The 22451-nt window shown below is 42.6% G+C and overlaps 1 protein-coding gene across 1 annotated transcript; it reads right to left on the reverse strand.

Moving 5' to 3' along the window:
- Window positions 1-28: 28 nt before the first annotated feature.
- On the reverse strand, window positions 29-21723 carry LOC124647252 (putative cyclin-dependent kinase F-2). The gene is made up of 6 exons (XM_047187219.1): window positions 20618-21723; window positions 20174-20226; window positions 19850-20068; window positions 19694-19737; window positions 342-404; window positions 29-208 (listed from the first exon to the last, which is right to left on the reverse strand). The coding sequence occupies exons 1-6, from the start codon at window positions 21721-21723 to the stop codon at window positions 29-31; spliced, it is 1665 nt and encodes a 554-aa protein (XP_047043175.1).
- Between the last annotated feature and the right edge of the window lie 728 nt (window positions 21724-22451).

Genomic DNA, 22451 nt, shown 5'->3' on the forward strand with positions numbered 1-22451 from the left:
AAGGGACGTGGAAGATTCTGCGGCCGTGCTATGCCCGGCTCGTGTTTCTGGAGGCGACGACGAGGACGACGACGGCGACGGCGACGGCCCGGTGGGATTGGATGGAGTTCGATCGGGCGGCCGGCGTGCGTGCGTGAGCGAGCCCGTGGATTAACCGCGTCGGCGTCGCATCCCTTGGCTCGGCCGGCGCCGCTCGTGCCGCGTGCGCCTGCGGAAAGAAACGGCTTTTTTGTCTGTGGAAAATGGGTTGTTTTGCCTTGGTGGAGGATTGGCGACGTGGAACCTCTTTGTGTTGGTTTGGTCTGGTACGCTGGTCCGGTTGTCTTGGCAGGGAGAAGTACCTGGCCGTGGCTGTAGGATTTTCTGCTGCCACGAGGTATAGGCTTCTTCTCCACAGTATAACTCTATTTAGCAGAATAAAAACACCTTATATATTTTTCAGCTACTCCCTCCAATCAATAATACTTATCCCTGAATTACATGTATCAAGACACATTTAATATACCTATTCACTCGAATTATACGTCGAAGGGAGTAGCTAATTTTGTACTCCCACCGTTAAGTATCCCTAGATTATTGATTTGACCAACATAATTTGAATTGTATAGCATAAAATTATATTATTAAAAAGTAGAACATGTAAACTTTCCAATGATAAATATTTTATAATATATACATGTTGATCAAATTTACAATCTAGAGATACGAGCCGGTCTTATTTTCTAACCGTCCGATCACGCAATCTACCCGGGAAATACACGCTGGGGAGAAAGGAGGGCTGATCCCACATACATGTATCCTTGGTACTGATGTCTACCAATTCTTAGGGCAAAATATGTATGGACATGACCATCACAAAAAAGAGAAATATGTAACTTGCATTGTAAAATTTTAGATTTGTCTTTTTTCCCAAGTTACATATTTTCGAAGTTAACTTAGCACGCACATACACGCATACATCATCTACATGCAAAAAAATTATTTCGTGTTTTTTCGATTTTATTTAGTATATTTGTTTCGAATTTATAGTTTACGAGTACCCCTACCCAAAAAATAGGTCTTCAATCCACTTCCCTTGCAGCATCCCGCACGCGGGTGTTGGTTTACCATGGGCCAGGTTGGTTTAGGTGTAGTTTTCCGGTCTTTTACGGTGGTACCTTGTTTTCTATTTTTCGCACCTATCGTCATTTTGTTCTCACTTGAGCGGTGACTCGATGCCACGGCGAGAGAGGGATGGAGGGAGAGGGAATCATAGAGGAGAGCGCAGCCGTAGGGTGGTCACCGTTAGCCCGAACAGTACATATTGGATTGCTCTTCCCTCTTTCTGCATCATGCACTAGTTTTGTGTCGTGATTTGGTTTCTCAGCAAGCGTTCTCAACTCCACATCCTTCTATAATGGTGTAGGCCGACTAGCCGAGCCACTAGCCACAGAAGTGGAATCACAAGCGAACATTTATGAGGATACATGAGGCAATATAATGTTTGATGGGCGGATTGTTTCCCCCATTTTCTAGGGTTTCTAGTAGCAGCTTCATTTGTGTGGTCATGCGGCGAGCGAAAAGGTTTTCTGGACAACCGTGTGATTTTGTTGGTGTTCATTTCTTTGATGAGGTTTTTTAACCTTGGTACAGCGAGTTAATATCACCCACCCACTCAATCTTGTACCATCATCAGGAATGCAATTGGCATGTATCACTCATGAGTGCATTTTTAAAGCATATTTACTTAATGTTTTTTGCATTAGTAGTGATAAGATTTTGGTATTTTACAAGCGCACAACGTTTATGTTAGTTTCAACAGAATCCCCGAATGGAAGGACATAATGGACACAAACAATGGAACAATCATTTTTTTCATACGAATATGCTTATTGAAGGCCATTTAAAGCAATAAAGATATTTACCTTAGCACGTGGGAAAACAGTCAAAACAAAGCAATCAGATAGTTTGGCGACCACTGGTACGGCCAGAGCCCGCTTGTACGGTGCGCTCACCCTCTACTGCCTTCGCCTCTTCAAATAGTTTCACCCCGTGCAAACAAATCATAGATCCAACATTCGTAGGCACCAGAAAGCGCATAAACCTCACCTCCAGAAGAGATCTGGAAGGGAAACTAGCATAAGGGCACCGATCCTAGCGCTACTCGAATCTAAGGAGGCTTGGGCATCATCTCCATCACCACCACCTGCACCAACACCATCATTGTAAGGGTACATTGCCCCTATGTGTGGTTTTGGTAATTAATGACAACCCCTATGGACTAATGTTTTCATTGAGTTTATATGAAGGAATATTCCATAGGTACTACTTGCTCTCCATGTGCTGGATTCAAGTATGGATGCCATGAAGATAAAGATATACCTTGTGATTTGGCATCAAGATCATCGGTATGAAGATATATTTGAGATATGATCAAGAAGAAGAAATGAAGATGGAGTTCTTATGTGGAACTCAATATTAGCCATGCTCTATCTCAAGTGAGTATGAGAAGATACAAGATTGAGTTGGGCAAGTTCAAGATGAGCATCTCAAGTGGATCACATGCTTGAAGCTTGCCGTCCATTTGGTGATAATGGACATGTGAAGATGTGCATCAATGGAGCTTTCCCATCATAGTGTATGGGGGAGTATTTGTGAGTCTTCACGAAGCAACATTGATCAAGTGAGGCATTCCGGCTTGTGTAGAGCTTGAAGAGTTATCATCAAGATCAAGCGGGATACGCAAGGCAAAGGTATGGCCTTGCTAGGTTTTCCTTTTACCGGTCTCAAGGTGGATGTTGGGAGACCGGATTATAGGATAGATAGCCGCACTATCAAGAGGGGCTTTCGGTTGGGTAACTTGATCTCATCGTCTTAGGGAGCTCAATCCTTTGCATGCTTTGCATATTCTTATTGCTTCTTGGTGTTTCTCTGTGTGAGGTTCTTGAGCTTGTTGCTAGCTTTACAACAAGCCCAAGTTCATCGAAAACGGAATCCGCATGCATCTTCTATTGCGTTTTCGAGTTTGGACGTCTTCACCGTTTCTTGACGGTGGGAGACTCCCTCTCTAAAATCATCTAAAATATTCTGTGAGGAGTCTCCATATTTCCAGTTTTTGTTGGGGTTCTATTCGTCGTTATCTTTCCAACAAAATTGGTTTCATGTCAATCGGGGTCCGGACACAAAAGTTATCACAGTTTTTGTATAAACATGTTTTCCTGCTCACCCGGTCTGGGACCTGGTCGGACCGGCCCGTGCGCCGGACTAGCTCCGGCCTGCCGCCCGGTCAGCCGGCCTACCAACCGGCCTGGCCGGCGTGCCGACCGGTCCAACCGGTCGGCAACCGGGCGCCAACCGTGCGTGGAACTGATCCGGTCGATGCCCGGTCTCGCCGGACTCTCGGCCGGCGGGCTCGGCGTATCGTCCGGTCGACCGGTCGACAACCGGGCGCCAACCGGATGAGCTCCTGGAAGACGCAAAGTGACCCCGGTCGAGGTCCGGTCTGCCTCCCGGTTTGGACCGGCTGGTCCGGTCTATGGCCCGGTCTGACCGGGCCCTGGACCGGACGGCCCGGTCCCAGGCCCGGTTGACCGGCTTCCTCGACGGTTTTCTCAGCCCAACTTTTCCCCAACGGTTATATTTGCTCTTGGGCTATAAATAGCCCTTCTTCCACCTTGGGCTGAGCAAGTTCTTCCACTCTCTCTCCTCCATTGTTGCCTTTGAAGAACTTGCCCTCTCTCTTGATTCCTCCCATGATTCTTGCTCATTCTTGAGGGATCTAAGAGAGGAGATCTAGATCTACAATCCCCACCAATCCATTTCTCCTCTAAGTGAGGGGAACCCCTTGGATCTAGATCTTGGAGTCATTTGTTGATTTCCTCTTTGTTCTTCCTCTCCAATCTCATCCTAGCATTCGTTGCTTTGGTGGGATTTGAGTGTGAAGGATTTGAACACCTCTAGTGTTCTTGCTTTGCATCATTGCATAGTGTTGAGCTCTCCACCACGATTAGTTCGAGTGAGAGCCCGTGAGCTTGTTACTCTTGGAGGGAAACCTCCTAGTTGGCTTGGCGGTTGGTGCTCCGGTGATCTCTTCAAGAAGATTGTGAAGAGGCCCGGGCTTCTCCTTCGTGGAGCTTGTGAAGTGGTTGTGGAGCTTGCCATCTCGGAGCGGAGGAAAAGCTAACCATAAGGAAAGGGCCATTATCCTTCGTGGGTGTGGTTCGGAGAATAGGGTGAGCCTTCGTGGCGTGGGGAATCCTTCGTGGGACCTCCACCCCTCCAAACGTGACGTACCTTGTTGCAAAGCAAGGGAACACGGGAATACATCCTCGTCTCCGCGTGCCTCGGTTATTTCTATACCCGAGCTCTCTTTCCTTGTGATAGCCATCGTGCTTGAAGTACATATATCTTGCTATCACTTGTGCTACATATATCTTGTGCCTATCTTGCTTAGCTCTAGTTGCTATTGTTACACCTAGTTGAGCTTAGCATATTTAGGGTTTGTGCTTGTAAACTAAACGATAGTTTAATTCCGCATTATTACAAGACAAATCCGTAAGAGTTTTTAATTGCCTATTCACCCCCCTCTAGGCGACATCTCGATCTTTCAATTGGTATCAGAGCAAGGTCTCTCCTTGTTTTAGGCTTCACCGCCTTGAGAGTAAAGATGTCGGCTAGTATAGTGCACAATGACACAATTATCTTTAATGGCACAAATTATCTTTTGTGGCGAAATTGCTTGCTTTGTAATCTTCGGACCTTGTGTCCACATATAGAGCAATTTCTAGATGTAGGTTTTTCTCCTCCGATGGATTCTCAAAATCTATCTCTAGAGGATGAGAAAAACTTACATCTTGAAGCTCAAGTATCTAATGAGCTTTTCTTCTCTTTGAGACCCGATTTTCGTAGGTTCTTGATATATATAAAGCAAAAATCGTCTCATGAGATGTGGATCAAGCTTAAGGAAATGTTTGGTGGATCCACTTCTCAATTGGTCGATGGTGACTCCGAGGAGCTCTCTTCCCCTTCACATCATGAAGAGCTCCAAGTTGCTTCCACCTCCGGTCGTGATGAGTTATCATCTTCTTCCACTTCACCAACGTGTAGCAAGACACGAGGTAATGATATGGTGAGTGGTGAGGAGAATTGCAATATTGATATTGTGCTCAATAATGATGATTCTTCATCTCTATCCTATTGTAATGCTTCCTCTTTGGACTTAAACACATCTAGAATTGAAAATGACCTACATGCTCGTGTTGATAGTCCTTGCATATCATGTGTAAATTGCTTACATAGATCTCATGAAGATATGCTTACCTTGTCTTGCTCCCATAATCAAAATGCTTATATTTCCTCTAGTTGTTTGTTGACTAACAATGTAGAGGAAACCGAACACTCTATGGATCAAGACATGATTTCAAATGAGGATTCAAGAATATCTTCATCTTCATCCTCCGGTATGCACATGTGCCTTATGGCAAATGGATCAAAGGTATCTCCTACTTTGACTCCTAACACTTCCTCTAATGATGAGAGTGATGATGATGATAATGATGAAGAATATAATATCTTGGTGCATAATATGGCAACGATATATGCTTCTCTTCATGGTAATAAAGAAGCTCGTGCTAATCTCGAACACTCTATGGATACCTTGAATAAATATAGGGAAACCATAGTGAAGTTGGAATCCCATGTTGAAAATGAGGAAATGAGATTCACTCTCCTCAAGCATGAGCTAAAAGATGAGAAGCATACTAATTTTATGCTTACACAAAAAATTGAATCCTATATGCATGAAAATGAGAAAACTATTGTTGATGCTTGTGCTACTAACTCTAATTCTTGTGAAGCATCTACCTTAGAGGAGAATGTTGAGCTAAGGGCTCAACTTGAGTTGCTAACTAGCAATTATAGGGAATTGGAAGAAAATCATAAAAAGCTCTCAAGCTCTCATGATGATCTTCTAATTTCCTATGATGGGCTAAAGTTAGCTTATGAGGCAAGTATCACTAAGGTAACATCTTGTGAGCCTCATATGGATGTTAGCACAATCTCTACTACAAATGTTATATTACCATGTGCTAGTCCTTGTAATCCATCTAGTCAAACTAGTGATACACCTTGTGTTGGATTACTCACTTTGCCTTGTTGCTCTAACAATGAAGCTTCTACTTCCTCTAGTACTTGTATTTCTACTAACCATGTAGAGGAAATCAAAGAGCTCGAGGCCCAAGTCCTTTCTTTGAAGAAAGACTTGGAAAAGCGTCATGAAGGGAAATCCGCACTTGACAAGATGCTAAGTGTGCAACAATCCCCCAATGACAAGAGTGGACTTGGATTCAACTCCAATAACAAGAACAAGTCCAAGAGCAAGAGCAACAAGAAGAAGGGCCAAGATAAAGTCAAGAATCCGGCCAAGTTGGTTTGCTTCAAGTGCAAGGTTGAAGGGCATCATGTTAGATCATGCCCATTGAAGAACAAGAAGCACTTGAGTGAGAAACAACAAGGGAAACGGCCACAAGGTCAAGGTCAAGCTCATGCTCGACCTCAAGTTGAAGATAGGCCACTTCCCAAGAAGAATCAAGATAATGTTCCCCAAGAGAAGAAATCAATAAAGAAGAGAAAGGGGAACACTTGCTACTTATGCCGTGAGAAGGGGCACTTTGCTTCTTCTTGCCTAAGTGGTACCTTATCTAACCCTATAATTGTTGATGATGATTATTCTCTAGGGAAGGATAAGGATGGCAATGTGTTTGCCAAGTTTGTTGGAACTCAAAGTGGTTTCAAGAAAAGAACCATTTGGGTTGCCAAGCCTATTGTGACTAACCTCTTAGGACCCAACTTGGTTGGGGACCAACAAGCTCAAACTTGATCAATAGGTACAAGTGGAGGTCATTGGAGACTTGGCTACTTCATGAAGAATTAAGGGATCTTCATATATTATATTTTTACCAAGCCAAGTCGTATGGATTATCATCTATATCTTATATCCAATGTTCCTCCTTGCGGTAACTTATACTTCAACTCATCATATTTATTGTAAGTTACTTGCCCCTTTGCATGTTTGGTTTTGTACCAAATATGTGTATGTATGTGTTGTGTCTTACTTACCTATCTTGTGTATTCAAGTATGTTTGTTTGACTCATCATATACTTGTGTATTGTTTGTGAGCCTAATGCATCTTGATGACATCTTTTTTGGCTCTCTTTGAGTGATTAATGGAACATCCCATTTTGGGGGAGTGATATGCTTTGTGCATCTCTCTTTCTTTAAAATGTGTGTACATGGGTATCACCACTTAGTATTGATATTAAGAGATTATCTAGTCACTATGTGGTGTGTTATACTCATGAGAAATTCAAATTCTAATGTCCATTAATTATCTCTAGTCGAATTTTAGTTGCCTCTTGTTTTAGAAGAAATGTCTTATCACATTATGGGGGAGTAATATGTTATGAACATATCACAAGCCTAGAAAATGTGAACATATGAGGTTATGCCACTTAGTGTTGATGCTCTTAATTATCTTGTTCCTAGGTGGCATGTTTGCTCAAACAAGCTCCATTCCTAATAAAAATATTTTATTACTCACCTTGTGGGCTTTTGTTTGAATATGAAATTCTTGGTGCGGTTTTCCTCAAATACATATCTCTATATCTTATTTGGGACACCGTTTGCTTCAAGTTATTCTAATCATTGCCGTGCGTGATTGTGTGACTAGTTGAAGCTATCAAGAATCTTCATCCGTGCATAGTGCTCAATTCTATATACTTATCCTATGCCTTTTATTGTGAAGTTGATCCTTTCTAACATTGTCAATACTCCACCGGAAATTATTTCCAATATACTCATTGTCTTTGACAATTGATAACCTTGTATGTGGTTGAATTTTTGGATCACCTTCACCTTGGATTGTTTCTTATTGCCTTATTTTACTTCCAACAAATCTTTGTTGCTCCCATGTGTCTTCCTTGTCCCTTTGAAAAATCTTTTGATAAATTATCTTGATTCATATCAAGTGTTTGTTTTGGAAGACAAACCTTTTCCTTACGGTACATTGTGCCATTGTGAAAAGTGTATAGGGTTTGGTTTATTTTGTTTGAACCTTGCTCTTTTGGGGAGTTTGCTATCTCATTCCTTCTTACATATTCTATTTGCTTGAATGAGATATATCCTTGAGCATGTTTTCTTTATTTCATCCTTTTTGCTCAATGGTTTCTTCTTAGTTCATTTGTTGAACTTTGTTGAACAAATCTTTTGTGATTTGCGTCTTTGATATAATTTGGACAACAAATTTGTTTGGTTACACCTTTATGCCTTATTTGATTCATTTGGTGTTTTGTCCAAAGTATATCTTTCTTGGATCTTTAAAAGTTTTGGTGCATGCTTACATGTAATTTGTTTATATTTGTAGCATGCTTGCTTTGCTTGATCCATTATATAGGGTATACTCCATCAAATCCTAAATGGCTAAGATGTGCATAAAATTCAAATTTCATCTAAATATGCACATATTTATATGGAGTGTGTCCTATATATTGTGGTTTGTCTAACCATGTTGGACCCAATAAGTTTGGGGGCCAAGATGTACTTGAATGATGTTTTAGGTACATTGGAGATGCAATGGAAGCTTGTCTCATCTATAAGGAAGGTGTTATCACCATATGAGAATTGGAGTCAAGCTAGGATGATCGATGAACTCTTATTTACTACATCAAGCCATTGCTATCTCGGTAACAAGTATCTTATTCATGCATACTCGTATATCATCCAACCTCTTGTAGGTTGCATCTTGGCATGAAATTCCTTATTTCGAAAACATTGAGGCTCTTGAAAAATCCTTTTAAAGAAAACTTCTTATTGTACACTTGAGTAATTTGAGAAGATGCATATGATAGGTTATATATATATATATCATATTTTATGATTCACCTATCACAAATATGCCCTCTAGCAATTTATTGCATATCAATTCCTCAAAGAGCTCTTGTGTGCAATATTGATGAATTTGTGAAATAAATCCATTTTTGTGATACTTGTTGCCTTTCTCAAAACACTCCAACTAGCTCTACTTCCCTTATTGTTAGTTGTAATGTTTTTGAGGTTTAACTTGGTTGATGTTCATTCATATACCATAAGTGAAAATTGGAGCCATAGGCTATATATGCTTCTTAAGCAAACATCCTTTGGTATATTTTATGACTTCATCTTGGATATCTTGTCTTATCTATTTTGTTAACCTCTTGTGTGTGCATGTTTCTTTATGGATCACTTTGTCCACTTTAGAAACTCATATACATAAGAGCGTTAATCCATCATCTTGATATCCTTGCTCTTTGCCGACCATCTTTTACCCTTTTTTTGTTTTTAGTGGGTTGGTAAAGAAAATTTATGAGTGCTTGGTTTATTTATTTTCTTCATGCACTCATATCTCGTAATTGTTGGACTAAAGTTGTTCTTGATAAGCATACTCTCTTTATCTTAGTTGTGTTCTAAATGATATATAGGGAGTGAGGATTCCATGTTTGTGCATATTGTATTCAAATGCAAACATTATAAATTGTGCACGAACCTTGGGGAGCTTTCTTATTTCTAGAAGCACTATATCTCTCTTATCATGATATCTTTGTTTGTCCAAATTGGATCTTTGATTGCTTGCTTTATTTGTTGAAGCTCACTTCACCATGTTATCTTTATGCAATCTTTGATCCTCAATATAGTTTGATTTCCTTCAAGTATTCATCATTGGATATGTGCACTTGATTCCGCTCAAATTATGAGAAGTGCACACTTTGGGGAGGAACTCACATTATATTGGCCTTCTAAATTTTTCACCCATTTTGACAATCGATGTCAATGGGGGAGAAGTTTAGAGGGTTTAAGGGAATGGTTTTAATACTTAAGTTTGGTTTGTGCTTAAGTGTTGTGCCTCTCATGCATTCCATATTTATATGTCTTGCATGGTTGTATATATATAGTGGAAACTATACCAAAGGTTAATCTTGACAATATATGCAATGAATTCATGTTCATCACACGTGCATACATTGTGGGGGAGTTTTCTCTATATATATTGGTTCTACTCACATCTCTTGCATTTGTTGTAGTTGTGTGAGTAGAGCCGGTTTTGATATGGACTAGTTGCTTTGTGTTACTTGACCATATCAAATACAACCTCTTGTATACAACTTATTCTCGGATAAGTTGTGTACTTGTCACTAATATTCATTATATAAACCCTCTTATTGTGGTTGTCATCAATTACCAAAATGGGGGAGATTGTAAGGGTACATTGCCCCTATGTGTGGTTTTGGTAATTAATGACAACCCCTATGGACTAATGTTTTCATTGAGTTTATATGAAGGAATATTCCATAGGTACTACTTGCTCTCCATGTCTTGGATTCAAGTATGGATGCCATGAAGATAAAGATATACCTTGTGATTTGGCATCAAGATCATCGGTATGAAGATATATTTGAGATATGATCAAGAAGAAGAAATGAAGATGGAGTTCTTATGTGGAACTCAATATTAGCCATGCTCTATCTCAAGTGAGTATGAGAAGATACAAGATTGAGTTGGGCAAGTTCAAGATGAGCATCTCAAGTGGATCACATGCTTGAAGCTTGCCAGTCCATTTGGTGATAATGGACATGTGAAGATGTGCATCAATGGAGCTTTCCCATCATAGTGTATGGGGGAGTATTTGTGAGTCTTCACGAAGCAACATTGATCAAGTGAGGCATTCGGCTTGTGTAGAGCTTGAAGAGTTATCATCAAGATCAAGCGGGATACGCAAGGCAAAGGTATGGCCTTGCTAGGTTTTCCTTTTACCGGTCTCAAGGTGGATGTTGGGAGACCGGATTATAGGATAGATAGCCGCACTATCAAGAGGGGCTTTCGGTTGGGTAACTTGATCTCATCGTCTTAGGGAGCTCAATCCTTTGCATGCTTTGCATATTCTTATTGCTTCTTGGTGTTTCTCTGTGTGAGGTTCTTGAGCTTGTTGCTAGCTTTACAACAAGCCCAAGTTCATCGAAAACGGAATCCGCATGCATCTTCTATTGCGTTTTCGAGTTTGGACGTCTTCACCGTTTCTTGACGGTGGGAGACTCCCTCTCTAAAATCATCTAAAATATTCTGTGAGGAGTCTCCATATTTCCAGTTTTTGTTGGGGTTCTATTCGTCGTTATCTTTCCAACAAAATTGGTTTCATGTCAATCGGGGTCCGGACACAAAAGTTATCACAGTTTTTGTATAAACATGTTTTCCTGCTCACCCGGTTTGGGACCCGGTCGGACCGGCCCGTGCGCCGGACTAGCTCCGGCCTGCCGCCGGTCGGCCGGCCTACCAACCGGCCTGGCCGGCGTGCCGACCGGTCAACCGGTCGACAGCCGGGCGCCAACCGTGCGTGGAGCCGATCCGGTCGATGCCGGTCTGCCGGACTCGCGGCCGGCGGGCTCGGCGTATCGTCCGGTCGGCCGGTCGACAACCGGGCGCCAACCGGATGAGCTCCTGGAAGACGCAAAGTGACCCCGGTCGAGGTCCGGTCTGCCTCCCGGTTTGGACCGGCTGGTCCGGTCTATGGCCCGGTCCGGCCGGGCCACTGGACCGGACGGCCCGGTCCCGGGCCCGGTTGACCGGCTTCCTCGACGGTTTTCTCGGCCCAACTTTTCCCCAACGGTTATATTTGCTCTTGGGCTATAAATAGCCCTTCTTCCACCTTGGGCTGAGCAAGTTCTTCCACTCTCTCTCCTCCATTGTTGCCTTTGAAGAACTTGCCCTCTCTCTTGATTCCTCCCATGATTCTTGCTCATTCTTGAGGGATCTAAGAGAGGAGATCTAGATCTACAATCCCCACCAATCCATTTCTCCTCTAAGTGAGGGGAACCCCTTGGATCTAGATCTTGGAGTCATTTGTTGATTTCCTCTTTGTTCTTCCTCTCCAATCTCATCCTAGCATTCGTTGCTTTGGTGGGATTTGAGTGTGAAGGATTTGAACACCTCTAGTGTTCTTGCTTTGCATCATTGCATAGTGTTGAGCTCTCCACCACGATTAGTTCGAGTGAGAGCCCGTGAGCTTGTTACTCTTGGAGGGAAACCTCCTAGTTGGCTTAGCGGTTGGTGCTCCGGTGATCTCTTCAAGAAGATTGTGAAGAGGCCCGGGCTTCTCCTTCGTGGAGCTTGTGAAGTGGTTGTGGAGCTTGCCATCTCCGGAGCGGAGGAAAAGCTAACCATAAGGAAAGGGCCATTATCCTTCGTGGGTGTGGTTCGGAGAATAGGGTGAGCCTTCGTGGCGTGGGGAATCCTTCGTGGGACCTCCACCCCTCCAAACGTGACGTACCTTGTTGCAAAGCAAGGGAACACGGGAATACATCCTCGTCTCCGCGTGCCTCGGTTATTTCTATACCCGAGCTCTCTTTCCTTGTGATAGCCATCGTGCTTGAAGTACATATATCTTGCTATCACTTGTGCTACATATATCTTGTGCCTATCTTGCTTAGCTCTAGTTGCTATTGTTACACCTAGTTGAGCTTAGCATATTTAGGGTTTGTGCTTGTAAACTAAACGATAGTTTAATTCCGCATTATTACAAGACAAATCCGTAAGAGTTTTTAATTGCCTATTCACCCCCCCTCTAGGCGACATCTCGATCTTTCAATCATCCATCCCCACCTTGTTGTATTTGTTCACTTTGGTGTAGATCTGAACAAGAATTCATTCCCCTTATGTGTTTGATACGGTTCATTACCATGATGATGTTTCCTACCTCTATGTGTGAGTAGATTCCTTTGTTCTTGGGGATATGGTGAAACTCTAGTTACGATTAGAAATGAAAAAAATGTTTAATTCATTCCTTTATCATTGTGTATTAATTGTCTCTCCTGATGTTGTATGAAGATGACCATGCAACATTTGCCTCTAAGGACAAGAGAAGGGATTACTCTTGGACACGTGGTAGAGAGGGGGCATCAAGTGACACCCTCACACTGATCCTTGATACGTCTCAAACGTATCTATAATTTTTGATGATCCATGTTTGTTTTACACCAATTCATATATGTTTTGCTTACACTTCGATGCACTTTTATATGATTTCCGGCACTAACCTATTAACAAGATGTCACAGTGCCAGTTCCCTGTTTTCTGTTGTTTTTGTATTTCAGAAAAGTTGTACAGGAAATATTCTCGTAATTGGACGGAACAAAAGCCGAAGTCAATATTTTACCGAAACGAAGACATAGTCCAGAGGGGGGATGAAGGGGCGCCACAGGACGGACAAACCACCCCTTGGCGCGGCCTGGCCTTGGCCCACGCCAAGGGAGGTGTGGGCCCCCCAGGCACCACACCGACCTAAGTCCTCCGCCTATTTATACATCTTCTCGGGAAAACCATGGATACCCGAGCCTCCATCCACGAAAAGTTTCGTCGTGGACGCCATCGCAGAACCCATCTCGAGGGGTCCTGAAGCTCTTCCCGGCACCCTGCCGGAGGGGGAAATCATCACCGGATGCATCTACATCGCCATGCCCGCCTCCGAAGTGATGCGTGAGCAGTTCATTCCTGGACTATGGGTCCATAGCAGTAGCTAGATGGTTGTCTTCTCCACTTTGTGCTTCATGTATAGATCTTGTGAGCTGCCCTACATGATCAAGATCATCTTTATGTAATCCTATATGTTATGCTTGATGGGGTTCGATGAATACCGTATACTATGTTGAGATTGATTATATATTCATGTCATATGTTCTTTGTGATCTTGCATGCTCTCCGTTGCTAGTAGAAACTCTGGCCAAGTGGACACTTGTGACTCCAAGTGGGGGTATTTATACTCGATGGTAGGTTCATGCCTCTAGTTTTTACGGGAGAGTGACTAAGATTATAGATGTGTTGTTGCTACTAGGGAGAAAACAACAATGTTTTATCCAAGGGTAATTCTATTGTTTACTTTACCACATTACTTGATACGATAATCTGTTGCTTGCAACTTAATACTGAAAGAGGTTCGGATGATAACCGGAAGATGGATTATTAGTCATAGATGCAGTTGGATTACGGTCTATGTATTATGTTGTAATGCCCAATCAAATCTTATAGTAATCATCTTATCATGTATGATCGATATTCTGTCAATTGCCCAGCTGTAATTTGTTCACCCAACATGCTATTTATCTTTATGGAGAGACACCTCTAGTGAACTATGGACCCCGGTCCTGTTTCGTTTACTGATAAATTCTACTGCAATCCTGGTATGTTTACTTTCTGCAAACATCTCTTTCCACTCGATACGTCTAATTCTTTGTGTTCAGCAAATCGGTGAGATTGACAATCTCACTGTAAGTTGGGGCAAAGTACTTTGGTTGTGTTGTGTGCAGGTTCCATGTTGTTGCTGACGTCGGTAGTGCGCCCTGCCACTAGTCAGCTAGCAACACCTTCAGAAGTCACGCCTTTCTCCTACTGGCCGAATAAACCTTGGTTTCTTACTGAGGGAAAACTTTCTACTGTGCTTATCATACTTCCTCTTGGGGTTCCCCAACAGTGTGAAATCGGTGTTACGATAAGCACCATCAATCCTCTATCACATGGTTAAGGGGAAATAATAGGACACTCATAGGGCGTTCATCCATAGCTAAGGGATCCTAGCGAAACCTTTAATAGTAATGTACTGACGTGGTTTGCCCTTTACATTGTTGTGAGAGGACGGTCGAACAGATGGCATGGACCGCCCTATGCGAAGCTTCTCACATACACATGTATAAAGAATGGCTAGAATATCCTAATATTTTATATTCCGAACACCACTTTACAACGCGTTGTTTTCCTTTTCCTTAGTTACTTTTAGCACTTTTACTTTACTTTTCAACACACTCATCAACCTTACTTACTTTTGCTTGGAATTAAGTGCATCCTTGTGCATTCTTTAGTAAGTTGTAACAAGTAACAAATATTTGACCATAGCCGATAGGCTCTCTGTGGGATCGATACTCTTATTTCGAAACTAGCTACACCTACATGTACACTTGCAGTTATCAAGCTATTTTTCTAGCGGCATTGCCAGGGAGTTAAGCGCTATTGGTATTTTTTAATTATTTATTTACTTTGGTTTTGCAAAAGTTTGCTTATTAGTTTCAGGTTAATCGCCATGACCGAGCTTGGACTTATGAATAAGCTCGATCCAAATGAATACCTTGGAAGGTTTAATGGTTCCTATGTTACGGAAGACCCAAGGGACACTACTATTCACTATGAGGTTAATCCTCAATTACTTGTACTCATGCACAAAAGAAGGTTTACAGGAGATGATATTTCTGAAGACCCATTTGAACATTTGGCTTATTTTAAAGGTATATGTTGGATTGTGAAATTTCCAAACTATACCGGGGAAGAGGTAATACTAAAACTATTTAGTCAAACTCTTATTAATACTCCTCTCTATCTCTCTCGGTATAGAACATGTCCAACAGAGCTCTTGACCTCGGAGAAGTTATCCAATACATTCATATCATGTTTTTATCTATAACACAAATTTAGTGATGGGAGACGGTTACTTCAAAACTTCAAGAACCGTCCATGAGAAGGCCTTATAAGGGTCTATATAAGGTTTAAAGATTTAATATATAAATGTCCTCGCCATGGTTTACCAACTTGATATGTTTTACATATTTTCTATGAAGAACTATAAGAAGAAAATAAAACTGATCTAGATTTAGCTGTATTGGATATTTTATGGATTATTCCATCACTAATGCGTGGGTACTTCTAGATAAAATGTGCCGCAATAGAGAATATTGGTTCAGATTTAGGAAGTGAAGTTAGCATAGAAATTAATTATGACTGTCTTCATGCTTTCATTAAAATTGGTAAAGTAGAAGAATTGGCTAGAGATCTTTATCTTGATGATGGTATTGTTTTACAAGTGCTTCAAGTTTTTAAGAGCATATGGAGCTACCTAAGAAGGAATGGCTTCACTTTGATCTGCCACCTCCAAAACCAGTGAAGAAAGTAAATGTTGTCATTACAACACCAATTAAGCCACTAAAGGAGAGACCACCATATGGTGTGCATGTTCCTTTCCCAAGGCCCATGCAAAAACATATTATGATGGCCCAACTTTTAGAACAAAAGGAGGCGGAGGAGAAAGCCCACAAAGAAAAATAAGAAGCATAAAAGAAAGAAGAAGTCGTCATTGAAGAACATATAGAAGAAATAGAGAATGAGATCACAAAGGAAGAGGTAAAAGTTATGTTCACACATTGCGATGTTGTTGAACTAGATTAAGAAGCCTCAAGCTATGTCAAAGGCAAAGTAAAAGCTAAGAATGTAGTTAAACCGATTCTTCCTCATACCTTTGGAGATCTTCTCATTATGTCCTATGTGATTTAGGAACCCATTTTTAATGGCATTCCATATGAATACTATATGGAAATACAAGATAAGTTATAACCATCTAAATTTCAAGACACTTATATGATAATTATGTTGGCCAACAAATTCCATAGAATACCTATGGGTCAAATTAAAAATGCTACTATTTGTGTTTGTGCACACATGTTTCCCATTGACTTCGTAGTAGTGGATATGCCTGCTGATTATTCTTGTCCAACCATTTTTGGAAGAACGATTTTAAGCATTGCATGGGCAATCATAAATTGCAAGGAAAATACGATTATTCTGAAGTTTGGGGAAGAAAAAAATTGAAATTTCACTTTTATGACTTCCAAGAGAATCCCAACCGTGAAGAACTATAAGAACCAAGAGAATGACAAGGGAAGACTATCGCTAGACTAGCAGCTGTGTACTTTGGTACACAAATTGATGAATTGGAGAGAAGATTGGTTGATAATGACAATACCCTGATGACACAGAAAAGTGGAGCTTGATGAAGCCCCTATACTGGAGTCTCCTATGATTCTATGAATGAGACTTATGAGGTACCAGAGAGGAAGGAAGATGAAGAGCTCACATCTCCTGAACTTAAACCTTTAACTCGAGAACTTAAACATACAATCTTAGATGACACAAATAAGTATCCTATTATTGTAAGTGCTAACCTTGTAGTAGGAGAAGAAGAAAAATATGAAGGTTTTGATTAAACACCGCAAGGCCTTAATTTGGATATTCTATGGATGACTTGAAGGGTATTAGTCCCATGATATTGGGTTTGTTTTACAGAGAAAGCACAAAAGATTGGAAAAAGTATCAGCCTCTTGTAATTCTGTATGCTAGCCCCTATCATATGTGCTAAGAGGACGTCAAGTAGCCCAAGACTCTTATTTATGATCTTGTTTAGGATTGGAAGAGCGGAAAATCCAAGGTACATCATCACGGGTTCTATTCTCGTCTTTCATGTACCTACCCGGGTATCACCTATGTAGATTGTTGGGGCTTTAGTGCATTCAGAATACTGATACCGAGCCCTTGGATGGACGAGCTCCTCGGGAACAAAGCAAAGTCCACAAAAGGGTAGTTTGCTTTATATCTACCCTTGGCATTACCGTTGGCTTCTCTTTCGTAGGCTAAGGAAATTTCCATAGACAGAGATGCAACTTACAATTGGAAGAAAGCTCTAGAATAAGAACCCAGGGTGTCTCCATCGAGTGTGCTGGCAGCAAGCACAGACCGGTGATTTCTAAATGGAATATAGGGAGGGGGAATAATGATTCAGTTCATGTGAGAAAGAATAAAGCTCAACCAGCTGTGGATTGCCAAAGGAGGCTGAAACCACAAATGAAGGAAGTGGTGAGAAAACAAACAATTCGTCTTCTAGACACATATATTATATATCATGTGAAGGAAAGTGAATGGGTAAGTCCAGTCCATTGTGTTCCTAAAAAGGGGGAGTTTACAATTGTAGCTAATTAGCATAATGAGCTAATCCCAACTAGGACTGTTATTGTACATAGGATGTGTATTGATTTCAAAAAACTAAATAAAGATACAAGGAAGGATCATTATCCATTTGCATGTATAGATCAAACACTTGAGAGCTTCACTAAACACTCTCACTTTTGTTACTAAGATGGATATTCCAAATTTGAGAAATTGTTGTTCATCCTGAAGACCAACTTAAAACCACTTTCACTTGCCCATTTGATTTGTATGCTTACCGTCGCATGACTTTCAGTTCATGCAATGCACCTGCTACTATTTACAGATGTATGACTGCTATTTTTGTTGATTATGTGGAAGAAATAATGGAGGTTTGCATGGACGACTTTTCTATCTATGACACTTCATTTATTCATTGTCTCCATAATATTGACAACGTTTTGCAGAGATGTCAAGATACTAGCCTTGTATTGAACTGGAATAAATGTCACTTCATGGTAAGAGAAGGGATAATACTCGGTCACAAGATCTCAGGTAAAGAAATTGGGTTTGACAAAGCAAAAAAACGAAGCAATAGAAAGATTGACACCTCCTCGAGACATCAAAAGTATACATAGTGTTCTTGGTCATGCAGGTTTCTATGGAAGGTTTATAAAGAACTTCTCTAAAATTTCAAAACCTCTAACTAATCTCTTGCAAAAGAATGGTTGATTTAACTTTGATAAAAGTTGTCGTGTTGCCTTCAAAACTCTTAAGAAAGCCTTATTATATGCTCCTGTTATCAAATCTCCCATTTGGGATAAACATTTTGAACTCTTATGTGAGGATATTAATGAAATTGTAGGAGCTATTCTTGGCCAGCGTGATGGTGCTAAGTTTAATATCATCCACCATGCTAGCCGTGCTCTTAATGAAGCATAAAGAAATTATCCCATGGTAGAAAAGGAACTCTTTGTTGTTGTTTTCTCCTGTGATAAGTTTAGATCTTACATATTCGATGCTTTCGTTAGAGTCCACATGGATCGTGATTGTTTAAAAGAAGTCCTTGAAAGAACTGATGTTAAACCTAGAATGATTTCTTAGATTTTGTTATTGCAATAATTTGAGCTGCAAATTGTTCAAAGAAACGAGGAACCACCAGAAAATGATGTGGACAAATAACTCACCTCTAGGCACAATGAAACATAAAAATAGTTAACCATATTCATTGTGTGATTATCTCATGATTGTAGTGCAACAAGTCGATCATGCACCTACCGAAGAAAAAAACTTCAATGGCTTTATCATGCACCTAAATTTACTATGTCTAAGCTCATGAACAATGTAACTATGTTTGCTGGTCAATAAAATGTGTTCAATGGCTTTCCAAAAAAAAAAAAACTGAATGCAGTCTGTGTCTCGATGATGATCGGCAGTTGACTACTCCTTCAACACATGCCCGAACTTCAGCTTCCGAGGGATATTCACACATCACTAATGATCGGCATGCCGAGAACACAATGTCCCCTGTGTCATTGTGAAGGATCATACCCGCACCGGTTGTACCATCTTCCGATTTGAATGAGCCGTCGACTGTCAATTTAACCCAGCCTGAAGGAGGAGGAGACCACGGCCTGTCAGGTGGCTCCTTCTTACTGATAACTATCCTGCCCAGTAAAAGGAGCAGCTATCGTTGTTGACTTTCCCTTCAAAATGGCCTCGACTGGCTGCTCTTGTATAGTATTTCCCATAACATTCACATAGCTGCATAAGAACCGGCGAGAACTTTGAGTTGTCGGCAGTGGTTTGTCATGGGTAGCCTCATTGCGTGCATGGCACACCCGCCAAGCAAAGGAGAGTGTTGTCAAGCATTTTTTCCGGAAGTTGATTAATTACCGTGTAGAACCATGCATCTATATTCACTTGCAGAGCTGGATCAGCTGGCAAGGGCCACAGACATTGCAGAGTCCTGGTACTCGCATGCATCGACGCAGTTTATTGGATTCAGTTGCTAGCACATTCCGATGCTCATTTCCAAGCAAACACTTTCACCTTCGGAGGCACAGAAGCACGCCAGATTTTGCCCAGCACAGGTTCTCTCCACCTGGCAGATCACTAGATACAGGGATACAGGGAAATCCCACTGCACCGGCTGAGACTGGAGGACCACTTTGTATGCACTTCTTACTGAAATTACTGAAAAGATACTTGATTTCTCTACTAACACATCCTCGTCTCCACGTCTACAGGGCTTGATCTTTAGAATGAAATCTGAATGTCCAGCAGTTCAGAGTCACAAATCAAACACTTTCAACTTTCTAATACATGTGACCATTCATATCCTGGAGGTTTCAAATTTATATACTCCCCACTGACAAATACTTCCATTTTGCTTCCAACATTCAGCCACCTGACAGTCTGAGACGCACCTGACCATGTGTACAGGTGATCACCGAGATTTTAAGCGATTGAGTGGAACTACTCCAGTCGTAAGATCAAAGTTTGTACTAGCAAAATATTGGTCAGAAAGTTGTGGAGACAGAGATTTAGCTTGCACATACTCAAATTGCACAATTTATATCTTTCTGAAGAAAAAAAGGAACTGGTGGATGCATGCATGAACAAATCAATCAATATCATAATCATAAGGTAAACTATTACATATATTGACTGTATCTACAAGTGAAAGTAATGCACATGCGTACACATGGTTTACAAGTAGGGATCCAGATCATCTATACTTCTCAAACAAAGAAGCCTAGGAGCACGACAATCTAACAAAAGCAGCTGCCAAACCCACGCCGTCAGCAATGATGGAACCAAGGCTTCTCGAGGGCCTCCGCTGCAGTAAGCCGCTTCGTCGGGTTGCTCTCCAGGAGCCCGCTGAGCACCTCGAAGCCGGCTGACGACAGCCTCCAGAAGGGGAACCGGCGCCGAAGAGGCTGCCCGAGTAGCTTCATCTTCAACCCTGCCTCTATCCTCGCCAGCTTCGACTTGTTTTTTCCGGCCGGTAGCTTCGACTTCCACTCTGCCGCTATCCCCTGGTAGCCGGCCCAGTCCTTGATCCCCTTACACTTAGGGTCGACGATGTGAAACACTCTGCTCATGGTCTTTTCTTCCGAGTCATCGGGGCCAAAGGTGGGCATACCGGTGCCCAAGAGGAGGTCGGCCATTATGCATCCGAGCCCCCACATGTCTGCGCGCTCGTCGTACTCGCACGAGTGCAGGAGGAGCTCCGGCGCGCTGTACGCTGTCGCAATTGTCACCTCCGACTGCTTCGGGCCCTGCTGTTTCCTCCGGGAGATCCCGAAGCCTCCGATCTTGTAGACGATGACATCTCCCTTGAGCTCCCCGTCCTGGTTCGCCCCCTTCTTGTTCTTGGGCCTCCTCTCCGTCCTGTCCTCGGTGCCGTCGTCGAGGATCACGTTTTCGGGTCTGATGTCCAGGTGCATGATGCCCGTGTCGTGCACGGAGTTGACGCCCTCCAGGAGCTCCTTCATGATCCGGCACACCTCGGCCTCGGAGAACCGACGATGGCGATGGGCACGGCGCTGCATGTAGGCGCGTAGGTTGAGGCGGCCGGCGTATTCCATGATGAGGAAGGAGTCGTCCGAATTGACCTTGGGGACGACTTTATCCAGCAGCTTCACCACCGAGGGGATGTCAGCGCACGTCCTCAGACACCTGCACTCCCGCCAGACCTCTGTAAGGCCGGAAAAGATCAAGCCGTCGCCAGCGTCGATCCCGGTCCCGCTGAGCCGCTTCGCGGCGACGATCCAGTTCTCCTTGTTGTCCCACGCCTTGAACACCTCGCCGTTCATGCCCGCGCCCAGCCTCTCCAGCGGCTCGTAGCGTGCCATGTAGGCTGGCCAGACAGCCGGATTCCGGTGGCCGCCGCCGCCGCTCCTGCTCGTGGAAGCCGCCATCGCAGTACGAGAAGATTCGGTTCGCGCTTGTTCAATCGCCGCGGAAGATACAAGAACAACCAGTTGAGCTTCGATAAACGCAACTAGTTTAGTTCCCCTTATGTAGGCCGCACGCCGAGATACCTGGCCTGGACTCCAACTTCTGCTCCGACTCGGAGTCAAAACTCAAAACCGATCACATTCGCAACCCAGAAACTATCATGTGTACACGTCTCGATCGACAAACGTGGACTGCACGCGTGGAGTCCACCTCGTATTCCGAGCCTAAACTCACGAGCCAAGGTCCGGAAACTATTTGTATGTCAGGAAATTCATGAAATTTCGTTACAAAAACAATTATATGCAAAGTACCCTAAAAAAACAATTATATGCAAAGTCACATTCAAAATAATCACCCGAAATCTTCAAAGCGCACCTGCAGAGGAAGTACGTCCCCTGCGTACGCTCGCTCGGCCACACATCTAGGGGAGGCCGGTGGCAGGAGCGCACGTACGCCTTGATGGAATGCCTGCGGCGAGCACAGTTAGCGGGGGAGGCGTGGACGGCGCAGGTGGTGCTCCTGACCGGAGCGGGGAATGGGGCGAGGTTAATTTGGCAATGGGAAAGATGAGTCGGGTGGGCTGGCCTGTTTTTTCATCTGGCGATACTAAGCACTTGGAACAATCAGTGGGCGTGCCGGCACCCGCTAGACACGTCCTTCCATTTTTTAACTGAGAGAGGCCCGGAGG

Source organism: Lolium rigidum, chromosome 4, assembly GCF_022539505.1.
Source record: "Lolium rigidum isolate FL_2022 chromosome 4, APGP_CSIRO_Lrig_0.1, whole genome shotgun sequence".
Lineage (NCBI taxonomy): Eukaryota > Viridiplantae > Streptophyta > Magnoliopsida > Poales > Poaceae > Lolium > Lolium rigidum.